The sequence below is a fragment of the Haliotis rufescens genome, unplaced genomic scaffold (assembly GCF_023055435.1).
Source record: "Haliotis rufescens isolate VD_foot unplaced genomic scaffold, xgHalRufe1.0.p SCAF_3, whole genome shotgun sequence".
Lineage (NCBI taxonomy): Eukaryota > Metazoa > Mollusca > Gastropoda > Lepetellida > Haliotidae > Haliotis > Haliotis rufescens.
The window spans coordinates 63,598,402-63,622,378 of NW_025964001.1; the positions used below are offsets into that span (position 1 = coordinate 63,598,402).

The 23,977-nt window shown below is 39.8% G+C and overlaps 1 protein-coding gene across 1 annotated transcript; it reads right to left on the reverse strand.

Annotated features, from left to right (window-relative positions):
• Positions 1-997: 997 nt before the first annotated feature.
• On the reverse strand, positions 998-17,966 carry LOC124132382 (myoglobin). The gene is made up of 14 exons (XM_048403270.1): positions 17,806-17,966; positions 17,496-17,591; positions 16,928-17,047; positions 13,639-13,751; positions 11,390-11,489; positions 9,076-9,193; positions 7,989-8,040; positions 7,073-7,142; positions 5,970-6,045; positions 5,687-5,788; positions 5,491-5,587; positions 3,754-3,821; positions 1,998-2,089; positions 998-1,292 (listed from the first exon to the last, which is right to left on the reverse strand). Exons 1-13 carry the CDS (start codon positions 17,872-17,874, stop codon positions 2,034-2,036), a joined length of 1,137 nt encoding a protein of 378 aa, XP_048259227.1. The 5' UTR covers positions 17,875-17,966; the 3' UTR covers positions 998-1,292; positions 1,998-2,033.
• Between the last annotated feature and the right edge of the window lie 6,011 nt (positions 17,967-23,977).

Below are 23,977 nucleotides of genomic sequence, written 5' to 3' on the forward strand. Positions count from 1 at the left end.
ATCGGCATCAGCCTGGACTAGTACAAGCAGCCACACAAACACACACACACACGTGCATGCACGTCGCTATATAAATGCAATAATCTTGGACGCGACGTTAAACCCCATTTCACCTCACCTCACCTCACCATGTGTATTTCTGAGGGTGTTCGCTTTTGATACTGTAGGTACTGGTGTTCACATTGTATTTTTGGAGGCTTTCATGTTATTGTAATACAGGTTCAATATGGTGGACATCTCTGCTAACGTACTTGAAGATCTTAACGCCATCACTTTGTTTTCGAAAGAGAATTATTTGATATGTGAAAGATATTATGGGTTTAATAAATAATACATTTATGGTTAATACATAACTATATATTCCCGGGAGGTAGGCTAGTGGTAAAAGCATTAGCTCGGCACGCCAAAGATCAAGGTTCGATTCCCTGCACGGGAACATACGATGTGTGAAGCCAAGTTTTGATGTTCAAAACTACTTTATGGCTGCAATGTTGCAAAAGGTGGTGCTGTGTCTATTTATGTGTTTATATTTAGTATAATGTGTTCCCTAAAATACTAAGCTGGACTGGAGTGTGCAGAGTTGTGCCCTTTAGTCGTTCCAGGATCCGCTGATTGTGGTTTCAAATCCCAGTTTCATATTAACTGTGAACACTGGTCTGTCAAAATCAAGGAGTAAACGTCACGTGTGTAATAATGCCAGAGCCGGTGAAAACCCCCACTAATTCCCCCACTACAAAACAAGCGACTATGTTTGTCGTGAGAGGGGACTAACGGGATCGGGTGGTCAGGCTCACTGACTTGGTTGATGCATGTCATCGTATCTCAATTGCATGGATCGATGCTCATGATGTCAGTTGGATTGTCTGGTCCAGACTTGATTATTTACAGACCGCCGTCATATAGCTGGAATATTGCTTAGTGCGGCGTTAAACAACAAACAAACAAACAAACAAACTCATGCTCAAACAACTTATCAATGAAGGCATTACACAATAAATAACTTCCAGCTTTTATTACACAATGCATTGTCAGTTTTCACAACTCATCGTATGAGAAGCTCTATAGCAGCATTGGCATCAGAAAGAGCTGCAGCCTTTCAAAACACGGTCTATTATGCCTGCTAACACAAGGAACTAATACAGAACTTAATCCATGGCACGCTGGCGTCCTCGCACTGGCGTTATGAAGGTACCGCCAATATGGCGTCCTTAGTGTGACAAAACAGACAACAGAGTGGTGGCCAGTGATGCTGTTACTGCTGCCGTCTTCCAACACCAATGAGGCCAGGAAAGCTGAAAATGGTGATTCAGAACATCAATTCCAGGGAGTCACCAGTCTCGATTATCTGCCGAAGGGCGTAAAAGGCAAAATAATAAGGAAAATCAATGGATCACTGAAAGTAATTAGTGATACCAGGTGTTTTCGAAAAGGGTAAGTGTGTCCTGTTCTAAATGTAGCACATGCCACTCTCACAATTTTCAGTTAAAAAGTGCAAGTGTTTATTTGTTTTTTTACAGTGCCAGTGAGTGAGGAGCTCAAAGACTCAATTCAAAGGCCAAAGCATGGGATAGAATCGTATATCACGTTTCCAAGAGACATGTCATATTTAGTGAAGTACTCTGAACGTTTTCCGTACAATTTTAGGAATGACTTAACCAGGTCTTGATAAAAAAATTCATAGGTGATGATATATATTTGGTCTCTGTAGTCGGCCGTTGTGGGCGATGTGAAAAAAAAATATAACAACATACACCCCGAGAATAATGTTTTGAAAGTGCAGATGGGTGTTTTTTTATTTAAAGGTAGATTAATAATGACCAACATTACTTAACATTACGCAATTATCAAATTTATCAAATGTTATTTTTACAGCAGTAAAATACGTGGAATAAACACAGACGTGGAAAACTATATATGTTTTTCAAGGAATTTCTTATTATTAGAATATGAAGTTCCTGAATGTGAAGTTGTGGATGCTGCTGTGTTATAACTCTTACCAGACGCTCAGCACACTGTCAGCATCCAGACGGTCCTCACTGCTGCACCTTCTCCGTGTCATCCCGCACTTCCTTCAGGAAAGGGATGAGATCTGAAAGAAGACAATTTATTATGTACTTCAGTGTAAAAGTTTTCCGAAGTTGAGGAAAGTGATATATCATTGCAGTGAATATCACAATTGATATTTAACTGCTGTGTACAAAACACTTTGACGGAACTAGTTTCATACAAGAGTGACCTCCCCTCAAATTGTCTCCCTTTATTGTAAGTGTCTAGCCCCTACACAACATGTTGACTTCTGTTTTACGTTAGTTCCACATTGACAAGGCAAACTAAAGACAGATGGTGGTTTATGGAGTTAATATCGCTCTATACCTTTCGTTATTCTCTTGAAAATGTTTCGCTATAAACTGTAAATTTCTCATTTATTCGTCAATTAAGAATAATCGTTCCGCAAAACGCCATTCTTGTTACTTGACCAGCGTGTATTCTTTCGCTTCCAACAGCGGTCTCGTAGTTTTGCAAGATTATTTTTTGTTATATTGATTTTGTATATAATCATATCTATATGTATAATACATAATTTTCGTAACCCAAAATATTTATTTTTCACTTTTTATATTTTTAAGATTTGGCAAACAATAACCGGTCCTGTGTGTTAGGTAGGAAGGCAGAATTTATATTTCAAGGTTTTTCATTTGTAATGAGGACAACTACACAAAAAGTATATCAAAAATAGGATATTCCATGTGAAATACTTTGTTTCTCTCATCTCGTGACGGGGGAAAAGGAGATATTTTTAAATACGCCACTCGTGAAAATACCCCCCCCCCCCCCCCCTCCTCCACACACACGCACGCGCGCACACACACACACACACACACACACACACACACACACACACACACACACACACACACACACACACACACACACACACACACCACCGACATTCTATGAGAGAACATGAAATATCCTCTTTATCAATAAGACTATACTGTACTCAAAGACAAAGTAACGCGATTCGCTGTGCAGAGTTGCGTCCCTTGGGCACGCCAGAAACCTATGGTTGTGGGTTCGAATCCCGGTTCGCCCCGATTATGTTTCGAGGTTTGTCGGCACCATGCCCGTGCTCGTGGGTTTCACCGAAGTGGTAAACGTCTTAAAATGTATCACTTGGGGCTTTCCTCCCACATTAAGCTGACACGCCGTGGTATAACTGGAATACTCTTAAGAAGCGGCGTTAAACACAACTCACTCACTCACTCACTCTATCAAACACATCTCGCATTTTGAAAGTATAATACGGTGATTAAAAATAAAAATAGACATATAAATATCCCAGATGAGCTAAATTCTGAAACCTTAAAATCTTTCACAAAATCTCTGAATGGGTTACAATGCAGCCATAAACCCATTTTATGTTCCTATTCCATGTTTTTAGAAACTAGGAAATATTGATAATGACTCAACATTATATTTTTTTACTGTATAGAACATCCGATAACGTTCATAAAAATATTCCCCATAACATTTGACACATAATAAAGACAAGAATACAGTAAACTACGGTTATAACGAACACGCTTATAACGAACTGACGGATATAACGAACTTACTTTTTTGGTCCCGACTATTTGCTGTAGTTATGCTGTATTTATGCTTATAACGAACTACGGTTATAACGAACTAAAATTAGTAGTCCCTTTAAGTTCGTTATAACCGTACTTTACTGTATAAAAATATATCCCTCACCTGATTTACCGGTGTCCTTATAAGCGAGACTCTTGGGAGAGTCTGACTTTGATGCTGTCACGATGTACCTACAGGCATAGAAAACATGTTAAAGAACACCATCGATCAAGAGCCAAAGGCTGGAAGACCTAGTAACACGTGATCTAAATACGTCACAGTTGGCTTGTCTAGTTGCACACGGCACAATTCGATGTTTGTTTGTCTACACCTTTTTCTAAAGATGAGGGTAGAAAACCACTTGACGCCAAAAACCACGGTAATAAAAGCCTCGTTTTGGGAGATAACCAGAGACTGAAATCGAGGCAGGGTGGCATGGTAGTTAAAACGCAGGAGACCCGTGTTCAATTCCACCTAGCGTTGCGCGATCCACAAAGCGTTCGTAGCGTTACGAGCTATCGTAGCAATATACTTTATCATAGGCTTACGAATATCGTAGAGCTACGAACGCTTCATGGATCCTGCCTCTCCAATGACTCATAATATTCCAACTTATTTACGATCTGTTTTACCTACAGATACCTACATATACCTACTTCGTTACGACCTACATCTGATAAATCATGGTATACCTACTTTGTTTACGACCTGTCTGTGATAAGACATGACACACCTACTTTGTTACGACCTGTTTGTGATAACACATGGTGCACCTACTTCGTTATGACCCTATATTTGATATCTCACGATATACCTTTGTTACGACCTGTATGTGATAACTTATGATATACCTACTTTGTTACGATCTTATGTGATAACGCATGATATACCTACTTTACTACGACCTGTATGATAACACATGATATTCCTACTTCGTTACGACCTGTATGTGATAACACATGATATACCTACTTCGCTACGACCGGTATGTGATAACACATTATACACCTACTTTGTTACGACCTGTCGGTGATAAGACATGATACACCTACTTTGTTACGACCTGTTTGTGATAACACATGATACACCTGCTTTGTTACGACCTGTATCTGATAAATCATGATATACCTACTTTGTTACGACCTGTATGTGATATCTCATGATATACCTGCTTTGTTACGACCCGTATTTGATATCTCATGATATACCTACTTTGTTACGACCTGTGATATACCTAACACATGCTATACCTACTTTGTTACTACCTCTATGTGATAACACATAATCTACCTACTTTCGTACGACCTGTATGTGATAACACGCGATCTACCTACTTTTCTACGACCTGTGATATACCTAACACATGCTATACCTACTTTGTTACGACCTGTATGTGAAAACACATGATACACCTACTTTGTTACGACCTGTCGGTGATAATACATCATACACCTACTTTGTTACGACCTGTTTGGGATAACATTTGACACACCTACTTTGTTACGACCTGTATCTGATAAATCATGATATACCTACTTTGTTACGACCTGTATGTGATAATTCATGCTATACCTACTTCGTTACGACCCGTATTTGATATCTCATGATATACCTACTTTGTTACGATCTGTATGTGGTAACGCATGATCTACCTACTTTATTACGACAGGTATGTGTTAATTCTTGCTATCAATATCTACCTTTTTATGTCCTGTATGTGATAGCTCATGATATACCTACTTTGTTACGACCTATATGTGATAACACATGATATACCTACTTTGTTACGACCTGTATGTGATAACACATGATACACCTACTTTGTTACGACCTGTATGTGATAACACATGATATACCTACTTTGTTACGACCTGTATGTGATAACTACGGTACTGGACGAAAGCGGCAACGCAGCCGTTGAATGCTTTGGTGAGATTGGCATCCTTGGTCTCTGCCACTGCAATTTAAAAGAAAAGGTCATGAGTGTACATAGAAATAGTTCCACTCAAAAACTTTTTTACAGGAGACATAAACAATATACTGAAGTTCATCTTACCAACTTGAGGTACCTTGCGCGGCATATTCGTCAAATCAGCCAGCATTTGTTTGTGGGAGGGAGGCATGTAGTTCCTGATTTCGTCCAAGAAGGCCTGCTTTTCTGGAATCAAAGAATTTTCAAAGAATCGTGGTAATTTTAACATCGGTTTTTCAAATACGTCACAGTGATCACACACGCAAGACAAATCCCAATTACCGATTTGGAACACATCAACATAGATGCGTTCTGGGACACAGGTTTATAAATGAGACACATTGATGGATGTTGAGACACAACTGACCTGGGGAATGTGTGATGCCCAGGAGGCCGTCAAGGACCTGCATGGTACTGCTCTGAGCTGCACTGCCGCCGATCATCTGTCAGAAAAGAAACTTCTTCGTTATCCATGGCGATATTAATCATGGACGCCTCCGGATCCTATCGGATCTTGACTGACGTCGTGCCTGGTGCCCAAATGTTCACTAGTGAGTGAGTGAGGTTTTACGCCGCTTTTACAATATTCCAGCAATATCACGGCAGGGGACACAACAAATGGGCTCCACACATTGCACCCATGTCGGGAATCGAACCTGGGTCTTCGGCGTGACGAGCAAACGCTTTAACCACTAGGCTACCCGATCGCCCCTGAATGTTCAATATCATACGCACACCATAGATACTAACAGAATACAATAAATCATTGTGGGAAAAAAGTCACACATTTATCAACAATAATTCGCAATTAATGGTATCACCATTGTCATTCCCATAATTATCAGACCTCCGGGACCAAGTGACCGCCTCCGTGGTCTAGCGGTAGAGATTGGAGATTGGAAGGTCCGGGGTTCGATCCCCGGACGCGTCACACCAAAAGACGTTAAAAGATGGTACTTGTTGTTACCCTGTCTGACGCTCGGCATTAAGGGGCTAAAACAAGGATTGTCGGCTGGGAGTGAGTGAACTGTGTCTGAGTGGGGTATTCATGTTAAACTGCGGCATGGTATCTCAGTGAGCTAGCACTATAAATCGGCATCAGTCCGGACTGGTACAAGCAGCCACACACACACACGTACAAGCACGTCGCTATAAAAGTGCAATAATCTTGGACGCGACGTTAAATCCCATTTCACCTCTCGTCCAGGACCAAGTTGCATAAATAGACTGCTTCATAATTCATGATGGCCACTAGCTCATACGCCACACGTATGTTATAATGATTTCTCTAAAGAAGTGTAAATTAAATACTATATATGTTAGACAAAGTGACAGTTACTTGAAATTAAGCATTCATTAGTACAAAGTATTCATGTTTTGGCGTAGAATAATACAGCATAACACTGAAATATTTGGTCATTTTTTTCATCATTTGAGGTAATATTCCAGATGGGTCAAACTGTTACGTACCGTCACAGGCTTGTCTGATACACCTTCATATACAAGTCCTCCACTGATAGGACTGGCTGGTCCCCCAAACCTGGAGGTAAATTATGATACAGATAAATATAAAAAATGCAGCAAAGAGGGTTTGGGTGATCCTGGCAGGTTTGGCTCATCATCAGCTCAGGGCCCTTGCCCCCTCTACACGCAGCCCAGACAATGAATGGGACTTCTCCCAGGAAATGCTGCCTGGTCAAACCCACCGAGAACTTTTCGGAGAATGTGAAGACTCCCCAACACTGCAGCCTCCTGCATTAACCAGATTAATCAGAAGGGCTGTGTTCCTTGCAACAAACCCGGGGACTCTCCCGATGTCAGTCAACAGACTGGGAGGTCCAAGGCACCGAGAACAATGAGGAGTCTTACAACTTGGTACTTGGGATGCAATCGTGACATTTCGTGAGCGAGGCCCGCATATTTGCCATGTTTATGTTAGTGTCAAATGTGACAGTGAATTCGATCATATAAATGCTTTAGTTGGATCTATCAAAAAGGACAAGGTTATGTTTGTTGTATACGTCTGAGGCTGTATACAGGCCCGTTCCGAAGACTTTTGTACTTAACGTTCTTCCATGACGCCCTCTACATATACTGGGTCGTACAATGGATGGAGCTCTGAGGCAAAACCACAAGCATGACGAAGACGGTAATAAAACGATCGAGCCATGCCATGATGTCGCTTAAGATACTGTGAGTGAGTGAGTATGGTTTAACGCCGCTTTCAGCAATATTCTAGCAATATCACGGCGGAGGACACCAGAAATAGGCTTCACACATTGTACCCATGTCGGGAATTGAACCCGGACCTTTGGCGTGACGAGTGAACGCTTTAACCACTAGGCTGTGTTTGAGCCAAAATATTAATCATTATTAGTTCACCTACCCGTTAAGGAATGGCCGCACACCGTTGTAGAAATGCTCAGGCGTCAAATTCTCTGAAAATAATTGTGAGGAAATAAATGTTAGTTTTTACTACAGTCAACGCAATATAGCGAAATATTGGGCACACAGAAGCCAGTACGTTTCTCGAAGCCGTGGAATTGAACTTGCCTGTAATTACCATTGATCCGCTCTGTTGGATAAATGAACCTTTATGGCCTATCAAATATTTCTCATCTTGTTACTTGTACTTTGGTTGTTATTTGGCCGTGTTTTAGTTATTTGAACGCCATTAACAGAGCATATTCTCGTAGCAAACTAAGAAAGACATGTTTTATTGTCTAACTGAACTGTATTATTTAACCCCCGGACGTCTGATGAAAGATGCATGTCGGTGTGTGAGTGAAAGGGTCTTTGACACGACGTTAAACTCTATTTCACCTTACCTTACCTCAAATAACAATAACAGACTAGAGCCGCGACACACATAACTTTCTCAGGCTGTCGTTTCACCTATACTTCGCATATACTTACATTATGACAGTCTTGGTCCAAGAAAGCTTTGTGTAACTGGCCGAGACGTCTAATAAATATGGTCAGTTTATGATATAGTAATCACAAAACAAATGATCGTGTCCCTGCGACTGTTGTAAGTTTACTTAAGTAAATATATTTAAGCATCCACGCAAGAGAATAATCAGTTTCGATAATCCGCCACGTAACAGATTCCATAGGGCTAAAAGGCAAAGTAGAGTTGAAAATATTATGGGATATTAATGTCTCGGCCCAAACGTTCAAAGATGTCCACCTTTTCCATTCTCGTGATGTATTTTACGTTTTCATTGTATTAAATAACCACTAAACGATACTCATTCAACACACAGCTCAAAACCTATCTGTTTGCATAAGACTATGACTGAAAGTACTTTTGAGCACAAGTTTCGAAAAGGCGTTATATAAATGTCTAATTTTATATTATTATTATTATTATTATTATTATTATTATTATTATAGTCATTATTATCGTCATCATCATCATCACCATCATCATTATATCGTAACAATGGCTTTTCGTGGAGGTAGTAACTCACCGTTCATCCTTGCCAAGGTAGTCTGCATGTTGCCAATTGCAGCCGTCAAGTCAGTAAAGCCGGATGCCATCTTGGCCTTGTCGTTAGCCTTAGCACCATCCAGTACATTCTGAACTGCCTGTAACACAGAAACCAGACATCTCAGACCTTGTCGTTAGCCTTAGCACCATCCAGGACATTCTGAACTGCCTGTAACACAGAAACCAGACATCTCAGACCTTGTCGTTAGCCTTAACACCATCCAGGACATTCTGAACTGCCTGTAACACAGAAACCAGACATCTCAGACCTTGTCGGTAGCCTTAACACCACCCAGTACATTCTAAACTGCCTGTAACACAGAAACCAGACATCTCAGACCTTGTCGTTAGCCTTAACACCATCCAGTACATTCTGAGCTGCCTGTAACACAGAAACCAGACATCTCAGATCTTGTCGTTAGCCTTAACACCATCCAGTACATTCTGAGCTGCCAGTAACACAGAAACCAGACATCTCAGACCTTGTCGTTAGCCTTAACACCATCCAGTACATTCTGAACTGCCTGTAACACAGAAACCAGACATCTCAGACCTTGTCGTTAGCCTTAACACCATCCAGTACATTCTAAACTGCCTGTAACACAGAAACCAGACATCTCAGACCTTGTCGTTAGCCTTAGCACCATCCAGTACATTCTGAACTGCCTGTAACACAGAAACCAGACATCTCAGACCTTGTCGTTAGCCTTAACACCATCCAGTACATTCTGAACTGCCTGTAACACAGAAACCAGACATCTCAGACCTTGTCGTTAGCCTTAACACCATCCAGTACATTCTGAACTGCCTGTAACACAGAAATCAGACATCTCAGACCTTGTCGTTAGCATTAACACCATCCAGTACATTCTAAACTGCCTGTAACACAGAAACCAGACATCTCAGACCTTGTCGTTAGCCTTAGCACCATCCAGTACATTCTGAACTGCCTGTAACACAGAAACCAGACATCTCAGACCTTGTCGTTAGCCTTAACATCATCCAGTACATTCTGAACTGCCAGTAACACAGAAACCAGACATCTCAGACCTTGTCGTTAGCCTTGAACGCCGCTCAGAATAATATTTCGGTTCTGTTTTTCTCAACTTTTAGCGACGTTCCTACAAACTTATCAAGCATTTCAGCTTGATGACGTGTAAAAATCTAAATCGAAACGTAGCTAAGTGCAATAATCCAGAAGTTGCTATCCATACAGTTGCACGTTTCTCTATTTTCTCATCAACTTCTAGAACGCTAATCAAACAGTTAACAAATACTTCAGTTATACCACGCATTCCCGCTTGATGTGGAAGATAAATTGGCAATGCAAGAGATTAAGCATCCTAGGTTTTCTACCGAAACAGATTCCACTTGGCGTAAAGGGCAAATAGAATTGGAAATTATATAAATGGACCGAAAATCAGTGATGACACCAGGTTCGCGAAACGGGTAAGCATATCCTGCCCTACCGGTAGCACACGCCATTTATACAATTTGCATTATAAAGCTTCTTTGATAGGCATTTAGAAGTTGGAGTACAAAGTAAGGATTAGAATTTATGGATGAGCAACTTCTTTATTACAATTAAGAGCGACGTTTCGGTGTAGGTTCTAACACCGTTATCAAGCAAGGGATATACAGAGTGTATATTACTTGTTTGATAACTGTGTTAGAACCTACACCGAAACGTCGCTCTTAATTGTAATAAAGAAGTTGTTCATCCATAAATTCTTATCCTTACCTGCATTAAAAAGTAAGTATCTATTGCCTGACGCATCACAGCAGTGCTCCTGCCACGCGACGTCAGCCAGAAAACAAACCAGACAATCAAGTGATCGATGAACCAGAAACTCCAGTGAAACGAGAGTACCATTACTGATTTTGTTGAAACTAATAAAAACGGTATGTCAATTTTGAATTACGACTCCTATGTACAAGTGTAGAGATTTTGATGCTTATAAATAAATAAAAACGTAAAGAAATATATTCGTTTTACAACACAGTTAGGCGCAGTTATAAAGTTTTAAAGTAAAGGAAGACTCGAAGTTATACAGGTCGTGTACACTTTAGTGATAATGGTATGGTGCTGATAAACTAAAGATGGTCATCCAGGTGAAACCAGGTGAGCTTTGTGGAACTGGACATTCTAATACAAATGACCACCGAGCATCTCGCGACTGATTGCCATGACTACCTTTAGCTACACTATCATGGTGTACAAGTAAAGTCTGTGACCTGACCTAAAAATACAAATTAAAGTATTTACGTAGTGATGATACATTGTTTTAGCTCACCTGACCACTTTTGCCAAAAGCAAGTTCCACGAGTCCGGAGACCTTCAAGAACCACTCAGTGCCGGCTCCCCCGGGTAGATTGTACATGACCTCGATGTCACTATTATAATGAAATAGAGATACACGGGTATAAGTTGACATGAAGGATTCAAATTCTCGGTAAATGTATACAGTGAACCCACAGAAGTCCGGACCCCCTTAATCCGGTTACCCTGACATTCTGGCCAATTTCTGCTGGAAACACTTACATATTTACAAAGTGGCATTGTCCGTGCCCATGACTCGTTAAATAGGATCCGTTAATCAGGATATCCCTGGGCGTCCTCCATACTTTCAACATTATACTGTAGATGTCGTGATGAAAAAATGACATAATGTATGTCAAAATATATAAGCCGTCGGCGAAACAAGCAGTCCAACAAAAAAACGAAGAATATATATTTTGGCATGGTGCAGTTGTCATATAAGGACCAACACCAGAATGGGGGCAACTCTTCGTTACATCTATATGTCATAAGACGACGTTTCGGCACAGGTGAAAGCTTGATAAAGGTACCATGCCCCGAAACGTAATCTCAGACGTTGTCATCCATGTTACTAGAAGACCAACCTGTAGGTCCCGTGACCAAATCATGGAAACAAAGGTTTGAAAGTGTTTTTGAGTTTCCTGATGTATACTGAACAATTTTGACTTGGGCTGCCCGGTTGAAAATCCTGGGCATTTTGTGGAAGGGTCAACAAAGGTCAAACAGGGGTCAAAATTCAAAATTGTGTCGATATGCATATCAAATTACTCGTCCAGTCATACTGCTATACTTCCGAGCTTAAATGGGGGAGCTATGGCCAAAAACGTTGAAAGGCCAACACACTTTTGGCAGTCGGTGAAATTCACAAACACAGTTAACATTGTCCGATAGTCATGATTTTAGTGTCTAATAATATGTTTTCTGACATGACAAATTCAACCAAGCAACTTTTAAAAGTAAAAAGGTTTACCTTGACCTTGAAAATCGAAAATGGTGGAATTGGCTGCACGAAGAATTGTCATGCTTCAGCAAAGTCATTGGGAACAGGATCCTTGGCCAATAACGCAGCATATTTCAGAATCCATTGTCCAGAAATGCTTTTCTAACCTTACTTTAGTGCACAGTTCATCATCCTACTCTGCGTCATACCCATCAGACGCAGAGTCGGAATCACTGTCACAATCACTAGTATCTGAATCACTCAGATTGTTCAGTATACATCAGGAAACTCAAAAACACTTTCAAACCTTTGTTTCCATGATTTGGTCACGGGACCTACAGGTTGGTCCTTGACTATGTTGTTCGCCATGACCCTCAAGAAATGCGTCATGTGCTTGTTTACATGATGAAGGGTCAAGACGTAGTCCCGAAACGTCTTGACATCGCAGAATTATCATATATTCAGAACTGTATATAGAGGATATTATATGAGTGTTTATGTCATACTATGTTTACGACACGAGTGTCTTAATTCCGATATTTCCCAAGAGATAGCGAGTGTCTGAATAAGTTTACCGAAGAAGATGTCTACATACAGAGACGAATTTAAGTGTTGACCTATAAGGACAGCAAGTCGCAATGGCAGCGGAACCACAATTTGTCGAAACCGGAATATACCAGAGTGTCTAAATACCGGAATTTTGGTTGGTTGGTTGGTTTGTTGTTTAACGCCGCACTCAGCAATATTGTAGCTATATGACGGCGGTCTGTAAATAATCGACTCTGGACAAGACAATCCAGTGATTGATATCATGAGCATCGATCCACGCAATTGAGATACGATGACATGCAACAACCAAGTCAACGAGCCTGACCACCCGATCCCGTTAGTCGCCTCTTACGACAAGCACAGTCGCCTTTTACGGCAAGCATGGGTTGCTGAAGACCTATTCTACCCGGATCTTCCCATGACAAATACCGGAATTTACACATCTCTGTCGTAAAAATAGTATGACTTGAACACACATATAAAATCCTCTGTTTGTTGGGATAACAGGGTGAAGGATGATACTTGTAGCCGAAAAATTGTCATCTGAGGTCTCAAAACCGTGGGTTACAATTCTAGGTTCGATTCCTTGGTCCGTGGGCGCCAACAGCTTGCTGGTTTCAAGAAAATGACAAACGTCAAACAGCCTTAATTACTTCACCCACATTAAGTTTAAATATACTTCAAAGCGACGTTAAACTCAGATCACTCAAACCAACGCTCTAAGTACAACTCACCCGTTCTTCACCTTGCAGTTAGTGAGACAAATGTCGGCATAAGTCAGGACAGGCTTCAAGCCCAGGTCGTTGGACACGTTCCACAATGGCTTGGAAACACATTCAGGTAGCCGCTAGAGATACAAGTAATATGTCAAAATGATGTCGAAACACATTCAGGTAGCCGCTAAATATACGGGTAATATGTTAAAATGGTGCCGAAACACATTCAGGTAGCCGCTAAATATACGAGTAATATGTCAAGACGGTGGCATGGCACATTCAGGTAGCCACTAGATATACAAGTAAAATGTCAAAATGATGCCGAAACACATTCAGGTAGCCGCAAGATATACAAGTTATGTGTCAAAATAATGCCCCGGCACAATCAGGTAGCCGCTAGATATACGGTAATATGTCAAAAGGGCGCCACAACACATTCAGGTAGCCGCTAAATATACGAGTAATATGTCAAAACGGTGCCATGGCACATTCAGGTAGATGCTAGATATGCAGTAATATGTCAAAATGGTGCCGAAACACATTCGGGTGGCCGCTAGATATACAAGTAAAGTGTCAAAATGGAGCCACGGCACATTCAAGTAGCCGCTAGATATACAGTAATATGTCAAATAGGTTCCGAAACACATTCAGGTAGCCGCTAGATATACAAGTAATATGTCAAAAAGGTTCCGAAACACATTCAGGTAGCCGCTAGATATACAAGTAATTTGTCAAAATGGAGCCACGGCACATTCAGGTAGCCGCTAGATATACAGTAATATGTCAAATAGGTTCCGAAACACATTCAGGTAGCCGCTAGATATACAGTAATATGTCAAAAAGGTTCCGAAACACATTCAGGTAGCCGCTAGATATACAAGTGATTTGTCAAAATGGAGCCACTGCACATTCAGGTAGCCGCTAGATATACAAGTGATTTGTCAAAATGCAGCCACGGCACATTCGGGTAGCCGCTAGATATACAAGTAATTCGTCAAAATGGAGTCACGGCACATTCAGGTAGTCGCTAGATATACAAGTAATATGTCAAAATGATGCCGAAACGTATTCAGGTAGTCGCTAGATATACAAGTAATTCGTCAAAATGGAGCCACGGCACATTCAGGTAGTCGCTAGATATACAAGTAAAGTGTCAAAATGGTGTCGAAACATTTTCAGGTAGTCGCTAGATATACAAGTAAAGTGTCAAAATGGAGCCACGGCACATTCAAGTAGTCGCTAGATATTCAAGTTGTGTGTCACTATGGTATAGCAACACATTCCTATACAAGCTAAATATACAAGTTGTATATGGCAATGACACCGCCTTACATCCAGGTCCACCCTACAAGTAATGTGCCGTAATGATCGGGATGTATCACAGTAGACGATAGACATACTATCAACACGATTTATGGGAAACACATATTATATACCTATATATAAAGTGACATTTATCATTTAACTAAAGCATTAATCCATGACATAAGCTTATGACATAAAAACATGTATGTCATACCCCAATGACATAAGTATGCAAATTAGATATGCAAATTAGATAACCGAAAGTGGGACTTTTTTCGATGTTTTTTTATGTTAATGTTTAATGCAATTATTCCTTAATTGGGAAGCAAAAATGTGAAAATGATAAATAGAACTCATCACTCGTGTTTTTTTGATATGGGAAATATCAACCTCGTCCCGTTAATCGGTATTTGCCTCGCCAAAGGCTCGGCAAATACCGATTAACTAAGACTCGGTTGATATTTCCCATATTAAAAAACACTCGTGATGAATCCTCTATCTACACGACAAGCAATTCCAAATAATGTAACATATCATCACTATCATTTATTCTCACCTTTAAGATGAAAAGTCAGATTAATTCATTTAATTCAGATTATATATAAATAAAAGCAACTAAACCATTTCTATAAGCAAAGAAATCTCCATTTTCCCATTTCGACTATATCAGAAGAATATGTTTATGAATCACCGTCAAATAGTTATTATAACGTGTGCTCGCGAAAAGGTAAGCGTATCGTACCCCACCGGCTCAGTAATCCTTTTGAATATATGTTCATAAAGACCGACATGAAAATTATCTACATTAAAGTTCAGGTAGTGATAAGTAGTGAGTGAGTTGAGTTTAACGCCGCTTTTAACATTATTCCAGTCATATCGCGGCGTGTCAGCTTAAAATGGGAGGAAAGCCCGAAGTGATGCAGGTCTCAGACGTTTACCACTTCGGTGAAATCCACGAGCACGGGTATGGTGCTGACAACCTCGAAACATAATCGGGGCGAACCGGGATTCGAACCTACAATCACAGGTTTCTGACGTGCCCAAGGGACGCAACTCTGCAAGGCGAAACGCGGCGCCTTAGACGACTTGGCCACCTGTGCAACCCCGTTACAAGTACCACCTGAGTTGTATTACTAGATCTGGAGTAATCATGAAACTAAGTTCTACAACACGAATGCAAGTCATAGCATAAATTCTGACAATTCAAAGCTTAAAGGGGGAGGGGGGCGGCGTTCGGGTAGCCCTGTGGTTAAAGCGTTCGCTCGTCACGCCGAAGGCCCGGTTTCGATTCCCGACATGGGTACAATGTGAGAAGCCCATTTCTGGTGTCCCCCGCCGTGATATTGCTTGAATATTGCTAAAAGCGGCGTAAAACCATACTCACTCACTCACTCACTCACTTAAAGGGGGAACTATGCAGGATCATCTTGTGTCAATTGGGAGCCGAAGTCTAAATGTTGCAATGCCTCGTGCAAAGCTGAGACACTGGTTCGTGTAATTACGGCAATCAGTTAATGCCAAACTAGTATAAAAATATGAGATGGCAGAAACACAAGTTGGTTTTCAGTGACCTGAATCAGATTTCCTAGGACTGCCATTTGACCAGCGTCTTTTGTCTCCTTTATGAAGGTCAACATGGTTTTCAAGACTCCAACGCCGGAGTGTATTCAGTCTCGAATATCGGGCGAAACACATTCCAAACAGCGTAAAAGGTGATGTAAAAATATAACTTCAAAGCCAGAAAATACCAAGTCTCGATTCTCCGACGAAACAAGATTCCATAAGACGTAAAAGGCAAAATTATATGAATGAAAAATCGGTGATGACGCCAGCTGTTCGCGAAGGGGGTAAGCATAATTTTCGATTAAGATAGTAAGTGCCAGTAAGGAGATGTGGGGGTACAAAAGCTCTAGGATAAAGCTCATTGCTCCCATCGCCCCAACCATGATAGTATCTGATACTGAAGTTTGAAAATGTTATAAAATATTTAAAGGAGCCCTACCTGCACTGCTCCACCCTCCCCCTCCTGCCACAGGTACCCGGATGTAATGAGAACCAGCTGCAGATGGGCCAACCGCTTCTGACGGTACCCGGCCAACTTGGACTGATCCAACAAAGGCATCTGTAATACAAGACTATGGTAGAGTGCTTGTTCCATATTTGATTTTCTAAAAACTGACTTCGATTAAGGGTATGTAACTCCTCAAAGCATATGTCAGTAACAGGACTGAACAAGAAACATTCAAAATATATAATCAAAAATAATTTGAAGTCATTGGAAGTTATCCACAGTTCACGCCAAGCAGGATGTTGGTGTAAGCTCATTGCGACGTTCACGAATAATATCGCCGTAAATCTCGATAATTGAGTTCGGGGTAACACTGTTTCCCTTGTATACAGCATCTTTTACATTTAAATAAAAGCACCAAACTCATTTCAAAAATAATCAGGAATCTCTATTTAAAGCAGAGTCCATTGTACGATTCCGACTATAAGAATGTTTTATGAATCACTATCAAACAGTAATGATACCAGGTGTTCGCGAACAAGTTGACAAGAAAGCGACCCACCTCTTTCACTGCATCTCTGAACTTGTGACTGGCTACAAGTTCTGGCAAAGACTTCGCCAGGCGATTCCAGGGCTCGAAATAGTCAGGCAGCACATCCTTAAAAGAACATAAAGATTATGTGAAATAAATAATAAAAGTTGACAAATGAAACTGGCACATCTTTGTTCGTGACAATGTTCCAACAATAACCAGAATGTAGACATCAGTTACTAAAAAAATGGTTTGGTTATTGATAAAAAAAATAATTTTGTGGCTTAATAAACGCAATGATGCTTAAGAGAAACCTAAAGAGTTGCAGGAACACTAATACCTGAAGAGGTTCCAGGAGAAATCCGATGTCCTTAGACACGTGGTACTTGCTCAGCTGAATATCTGCCATCTTTTCGGTTCCGTTGTCTGAAGCAAACTGACGGCTCCGAGAGTCGCCTTATCATAAGAGACTGGGGTCACCTTGACACGGGCTGTGATGTGAAGGTTGAGCATATATCACGTAGATCGGACCACCGTGGTGATATTTGTTCTTTTCAATGATTCACAGCGGTTTTTAATGGAAGAAATCCGCGTACAAAAGTACTAGTGTAGGACTGACATTGACCTTTATTAGGTTATCGACACCTGTGCGACAGTACAACGAACTGCTTGTATGACCAGCTGTGGGTGAGTGACATGGGTTTAATGCCGTTATGTATTCTCGTTATATCCGGCATCAACATGAGCTTATTATTGGAGAAGAGGGGGAAATAACGCAGGTCGTAGACGTTAAAAACTGGGGAATCAGTGTTTATTGTTTAACGCCGCACTCACCAATATTCCAGCTATGTGGTGGTGGTCTGGAGATACCAGTGATTGGTATTATGAGTAAAGAACCACGCCGCCTAGTAACGATGACATGCAATCAACCAAGTCACTGAGTCTCACTTCTAGAAGAATAAGAAGAAGAAGAAGAAGAAATGGCTGCAGTGTTGAGAAGAAGAAGAAGAAGAGTGAGTGAGGGAGTGAGATAAAATGTAACGACGCATCGGCATTATTTCAGCCATATAGCGACGCGAGAAGAAGGAGGCTGCAGTGTTGGTGAATCTTCACATTCTCCGAAAAAAGTTCTGGGAGGGTTTGACTAGGCAGCGCTTCCTGGGTGAACATTCACAAATTTGGCTCGGTGGTGACAAAAATGATGTCCGATGCACTTTCCTATTTTGTCCTATACCTTATGTTCCCGTGTTTCTTTTTGGGTGAGCAGTTGACTTGCCTTTGCATGTGTTTGTGACAGTGGGGCAGGATACTCTGACCTTTTTGCGAACACCTGGTATCATCACTATTTAATAGTGATTCACCAACATACTTATGATATTATCAGAATTATACAATGGACTCAACTTTAAACAGAGATTTCTTATAAATATGAAAAGGGTTGTCGCTTTTATTCAAGCAATGCTAGACACTAAAAGGTAAGGTGCGAACAATCTTAGACATTTTGAATTACACATGACTGTTTCATCATCCTTATATCACATATTGATCTCCACCTTAAATGTTGATGGTTTAATGCAGGATCTATGTTTACTTGTAACATACTAATATTGCACTATTTGATTAGTGGGTGAGTAAGTGAACTTGGTTTAACGCCAATTTTAATAGTATTGCAGCCATATCATGCAGTGTCAGCATAATGTTGGAGGAGAACACAAAGCCATTCGCGTCTTAGAGTGGGTGAGTTGGGTTTAACGCCGCTTTTGACAGTATTCCAGTTATATCACGGCGTGTCAGCTTAATGTGGGAGAAAAGCCCGAAGTGATGCAGGTCTCAGACGTTTATCACTTCGGTAAAACCCACGAGCACGGGTATGGTGCTGACAAACCTAGAAACATAATCGGGGCGAACCGGGATTCGAACCTACAATCATAGGTTTCTGGCGTGCCCAAGGGACGCAACACTGCACAGCGAATCGCGGCGCCTTAGACGACTGGGCAAGCCGTGCCTCCTTCTCGTCTTAGAAGTTTACCACTTTAGTGATCCCAAACCAGGAATCCTATATGATAACGAATCCGAGTCTGTATTCCAACTTAGTTGTATATTGAGTAAATATAAAACATCAACTCCAGAGAATAATCGATTTTCTGCTCAAACAGTTTCCACTGGCCATAGAAGACAAACAAGCGATGAAAATACATGTAAGGTTACAAACAAATATTTTGAGGAAAAATAAACATGATTTCATTTTATCGCCTTTTCTAGGTGTCATACCCCGATGCTTGTAGTATGACAAATTCAATAAAATATCTTAATTTCTTCTAAGTACTTGGAGAAAATGGACTCGATTTCAATGTCAAGCCTGTTCTTTGTAAAATGGGGGCGGTCGGGTAGCCCAGTGGTTTTAAGTTTGCTCGTCACGCCGAAGACCCGGGTTCGATTCCCGACATGGGTACAATGTGTGAAGCCCATTTTCCGGTGTGCCCCGCCGTGATATTGCTAGAATATTGCTAAAAGCGGCGTAAATCCATACTCACTCACTCACTTTGTCAAATACTGAGGATGTAATGGTTGTCATGTGATGAGGAAATAAAAGCAATACATCAACACTGCAAATTAACCAAATAAATACGCTAAAACAATAACAAACAAACAATTTACTATTTGTCTCGTGTGTTGCTAATTGTTTGAAAGTATATTCAAATTTGATTATTAAACGTTAATTCTTGACGTGCTGTGTGTTTGATATGAACAACTTAATGTTACTTTTCAAGTCTTGAATGTTGTCGGTGAATTCATGTAGCATCTATGGCTGAAACGAGAAAAATTATGATATTCTTTCGTTTCACATTTTTTAAAGATTATTTTATATAGTGTCAAAATCAAAATAAAACATACATCTAAGAAAGGACGGGGTATGATAGTGTCCTTAATGGGCCTGTGGAGATGTCAAATTGTGAAGTTATTGAAACTTATGAAAAGTATCGGACATGCACATAATGGCAACTAACCTTTCTTTAATACTTGCACGTAATGCAGGCGAGATCAAACAAGTACATATGGTTTAGATGAAACAAAGTCCAAATGTTCAAACTTCAAGTAGAAATGAACAACTTTGAGCATGTACTTAATCTAAGATAATCTTTCACAATATGTTAATGGTGTCAAAATCAATCAATCAATCAATCATTCAATCAGGTCAATCAATCAGGTCAATCAATCAACCAGCCAACCAATTCAATTCAATTCAATTCAATTCAATTCAATTCAATTCAATTCAATTCAAATCAAATCAAATCAAATCAAATCATTCATTCATTCATTCATTCAATTCAATTCAATTCAATTCAATTCAATTCAATTCAATTCAATTCAATTCAATTCATTTCAATTCAATTCAATTCAATTCAATTCAATTCAACTCAATTCAATCAGTCAGTCAGTCAGTCAGTCAGTCAATTCAGTACTTTTAGGCCTCGTGCCTTTGTGTACAAACGTTATGGTACAGGCGGTATTACAGCTAACCGTACAGTTCTTTCCATATGTGCATCGTACAAATATGTTGCTAGATTTGTAATGATGTCAGAGTTTGTCGACGACATCAAAGTGTTAAATTTATGGATATTAGGATCAAGATAAAACTTTGTGTCAGTGTAAAATTGTCTTAACTGTAGGTATGCCTGACACACTAAAAAAATGGAAAATGGAAGTTTACATTTATTTAAATTTCTAGGTTTATTGGAGTGACGCCCACGTTCAATTTCCAGGTCATGACAACTTAAACGAAAACGAGAAAGAGCAATTTTGAATTTGTTTTGTGTTATGAAGTTCAAATAGTTTTCACAATTTATAGAAATTTTAAATGTTGCATAATAGGACATTCTTTAAATTGCAAGTAAATCCCTGTGCCAGATTTGATGGAAATTGTCCTTTAAACGTTGCTCACACATTGAAAATAATACATTTTTGTTACCATACATTTGAAATAACCATATATCTCCAAATCCTAACCTACTGAGACAATTGCTTAACTTTGTAACCCTATTTACCCAACCTTGCTCATCATACAAGCACATCATATCATTACATTTTTTGGTAAACGACACTGGGGCATTGTCAAAATATTTAACCAATACTTTACACATCTTGTCATAGGATATACATGAATGGAGGTATCTTCCATTCAACCACTCATTCGATCACACACGCAATCACTCATTCACTCACTCACTCACTCACTCATCCACTCACCCACTCAATCAACCACTCACTCACCGACTCACACAACCACTCACTGAATCAACCATGGGTGCGTGAAGTTACCTCTCTCTACTCAGTGAAACCTCTTAAATCCGGACAATACTTAGTAAATTCGAAAGGATTACCAACTGTCCTGATTAACTGGTCATGAAAATGGAGTATCCCACTTTAGTTCTGTCCGGAGAAAGGGGTTTCCGAATTAACGAGGTTCTACTGAAACAGCCCTTATAACCAAATATGCCTATGATGTATTTACAAAACATTAGTATGCAGTTTTACGAGGTATAAATAAAGATAGAGAAGGGGGAGAGGGAAAGGGGGGTGGGCTGACGGCATGCATCTGCAGGAATTTGCACGTACACGCGCACGTGAAATAATGTTCCCCTTTCAGACGGTGTTAGATGTCTGCTGAAAGATCACTCACGTCTGTTTCCAATATTTGGATGACTGTCATGCAGGCCTTGCGACCGGTACGGCTATAAAATACCAGTCTGAGACGCAGGAATTGATTTCTAAAGTTTATTGTTTCATGGCATGCTGAAAGAAAATCATGGTTATTTTATGCTCAAAACAAAACGTCCGAAATTTGCCCTTGACAACAGACGAAAACACCAGGAACATGAAAAGTCATGTAAAGTAAATGTGTTTAAAAGATAAATGGATGTAAAAAATTAATCAGGAATATTTACTAAATAAAATTCAGTTTAGGACATTTAACGCCACACGTTGTTCATAGATAAAGTAATAACATCAATAACTCGACCTAAATAATCCTCAGTCAGTGATCTCAGAGCTTATATATGGTGTTAAAATAGAGGAGATTTCGGTGGATTTGTTTTTTTAAAACATGACGTAGATGAAATATATGATTATGTTTTGGTGAAATTATAGTAATTTGTCAAATGATGAGTTTCTCCAAAGCAGATATGAATAAACCTAATAATAAACCTTGGTTTAGTTCGGAACTCATGTGTGAATGCAGCAGCAAAAAATACGGACTTCAAAAATCGAAAAAAGAAAAATATATGAGTATTTATAATAATATTTTTATAAACACAAGAAAGATAAAAGAAATAAAATGAGAAGTTATGGAAAAAAATCAGATTATATTTAAGGCTTGTATTTCGAAAGTCAATCCTCTTTTTAAACAATTCAAGCCACATTCCAACACTTTGACAAAATGAAACATATTGAAAATATGAAACTATTTGAAAGTTTTACTAAGGTCCTGAATACTGCAGGACAAACTCTGACCAACCGCCTTTTGAGCAAGAGTCGAGTGATGCTCTTTGGTGAATTCCCTGGAGAGCATGCTTCATTTTGATCTCAAAGGGCGTGAATTGCGACATCAAAGGCGAGAGCTGCTGGAATATTGTCGGCTTACTGATTCGTGATTGTTAGAGATCATTTCTTCCTCAGTTAACACACTGCCCTCATGTGGGGTATCTGTTTTCCATTTATTGACAAGGCAAAAAAGCTGACTATTTACTTTGCATAAAAACACGAAGACAGTGCGTTGTCTTTATTTGAAAACAAGACGCCCCATTAATGAAACGACTCTTTTTTTAGAGAGAGTGAGTTGGGTTTAACGCCGCTTTTAACAGTATTCCAGTTATATCGCGGCGTGTCAGCTTAATGTTAGAGGAAAGCTCGAAGTGATGCAGGTCTTAGACGTTTACCACTTCAGTGAAATCTTTTTTTTTAAAGAAATATTCACAGATAAAACCACTGAAATCATTATATCCCTCAAAGGAACACCATGCCCCGACCGTATAAAAATATTAATGAAACGAAACGATGCACCCAATAGCAAAAACAAGCGACAAGTCCCTTTCCATATTCATAAGAAATCTTCTTAAAAGGCAGAGTCGATTGTACGATTCCGAATATATCATAAGCATGTGTTTATGAATCACTATCAAATAGTGAAGATACCAGGTGTTCGCCAAAAATGTGAGTGTATCCTGCGCCACCGATAGCACCCGTCACAAACACATGCAAAGGCAAGTCATTTGTTTCACCTGAAAAAACACGGAAACATATAGTACAAGTCAAAATAGGGAATTAAATCGGCTTTCATTTTTTGTGATAGTATCCTGTTTAATATTAAACAGCTCATTACGAACCGAACTCTCAACCCTTTGGAAATTGGTTCGTGTTATGCCATTGTTGACGAAAGGCGACCATACGTTATAAAATTATAGATAGATCAATTTATCTTATTAGTTGCATCGGAAATGTAATTGAAAAGGTTT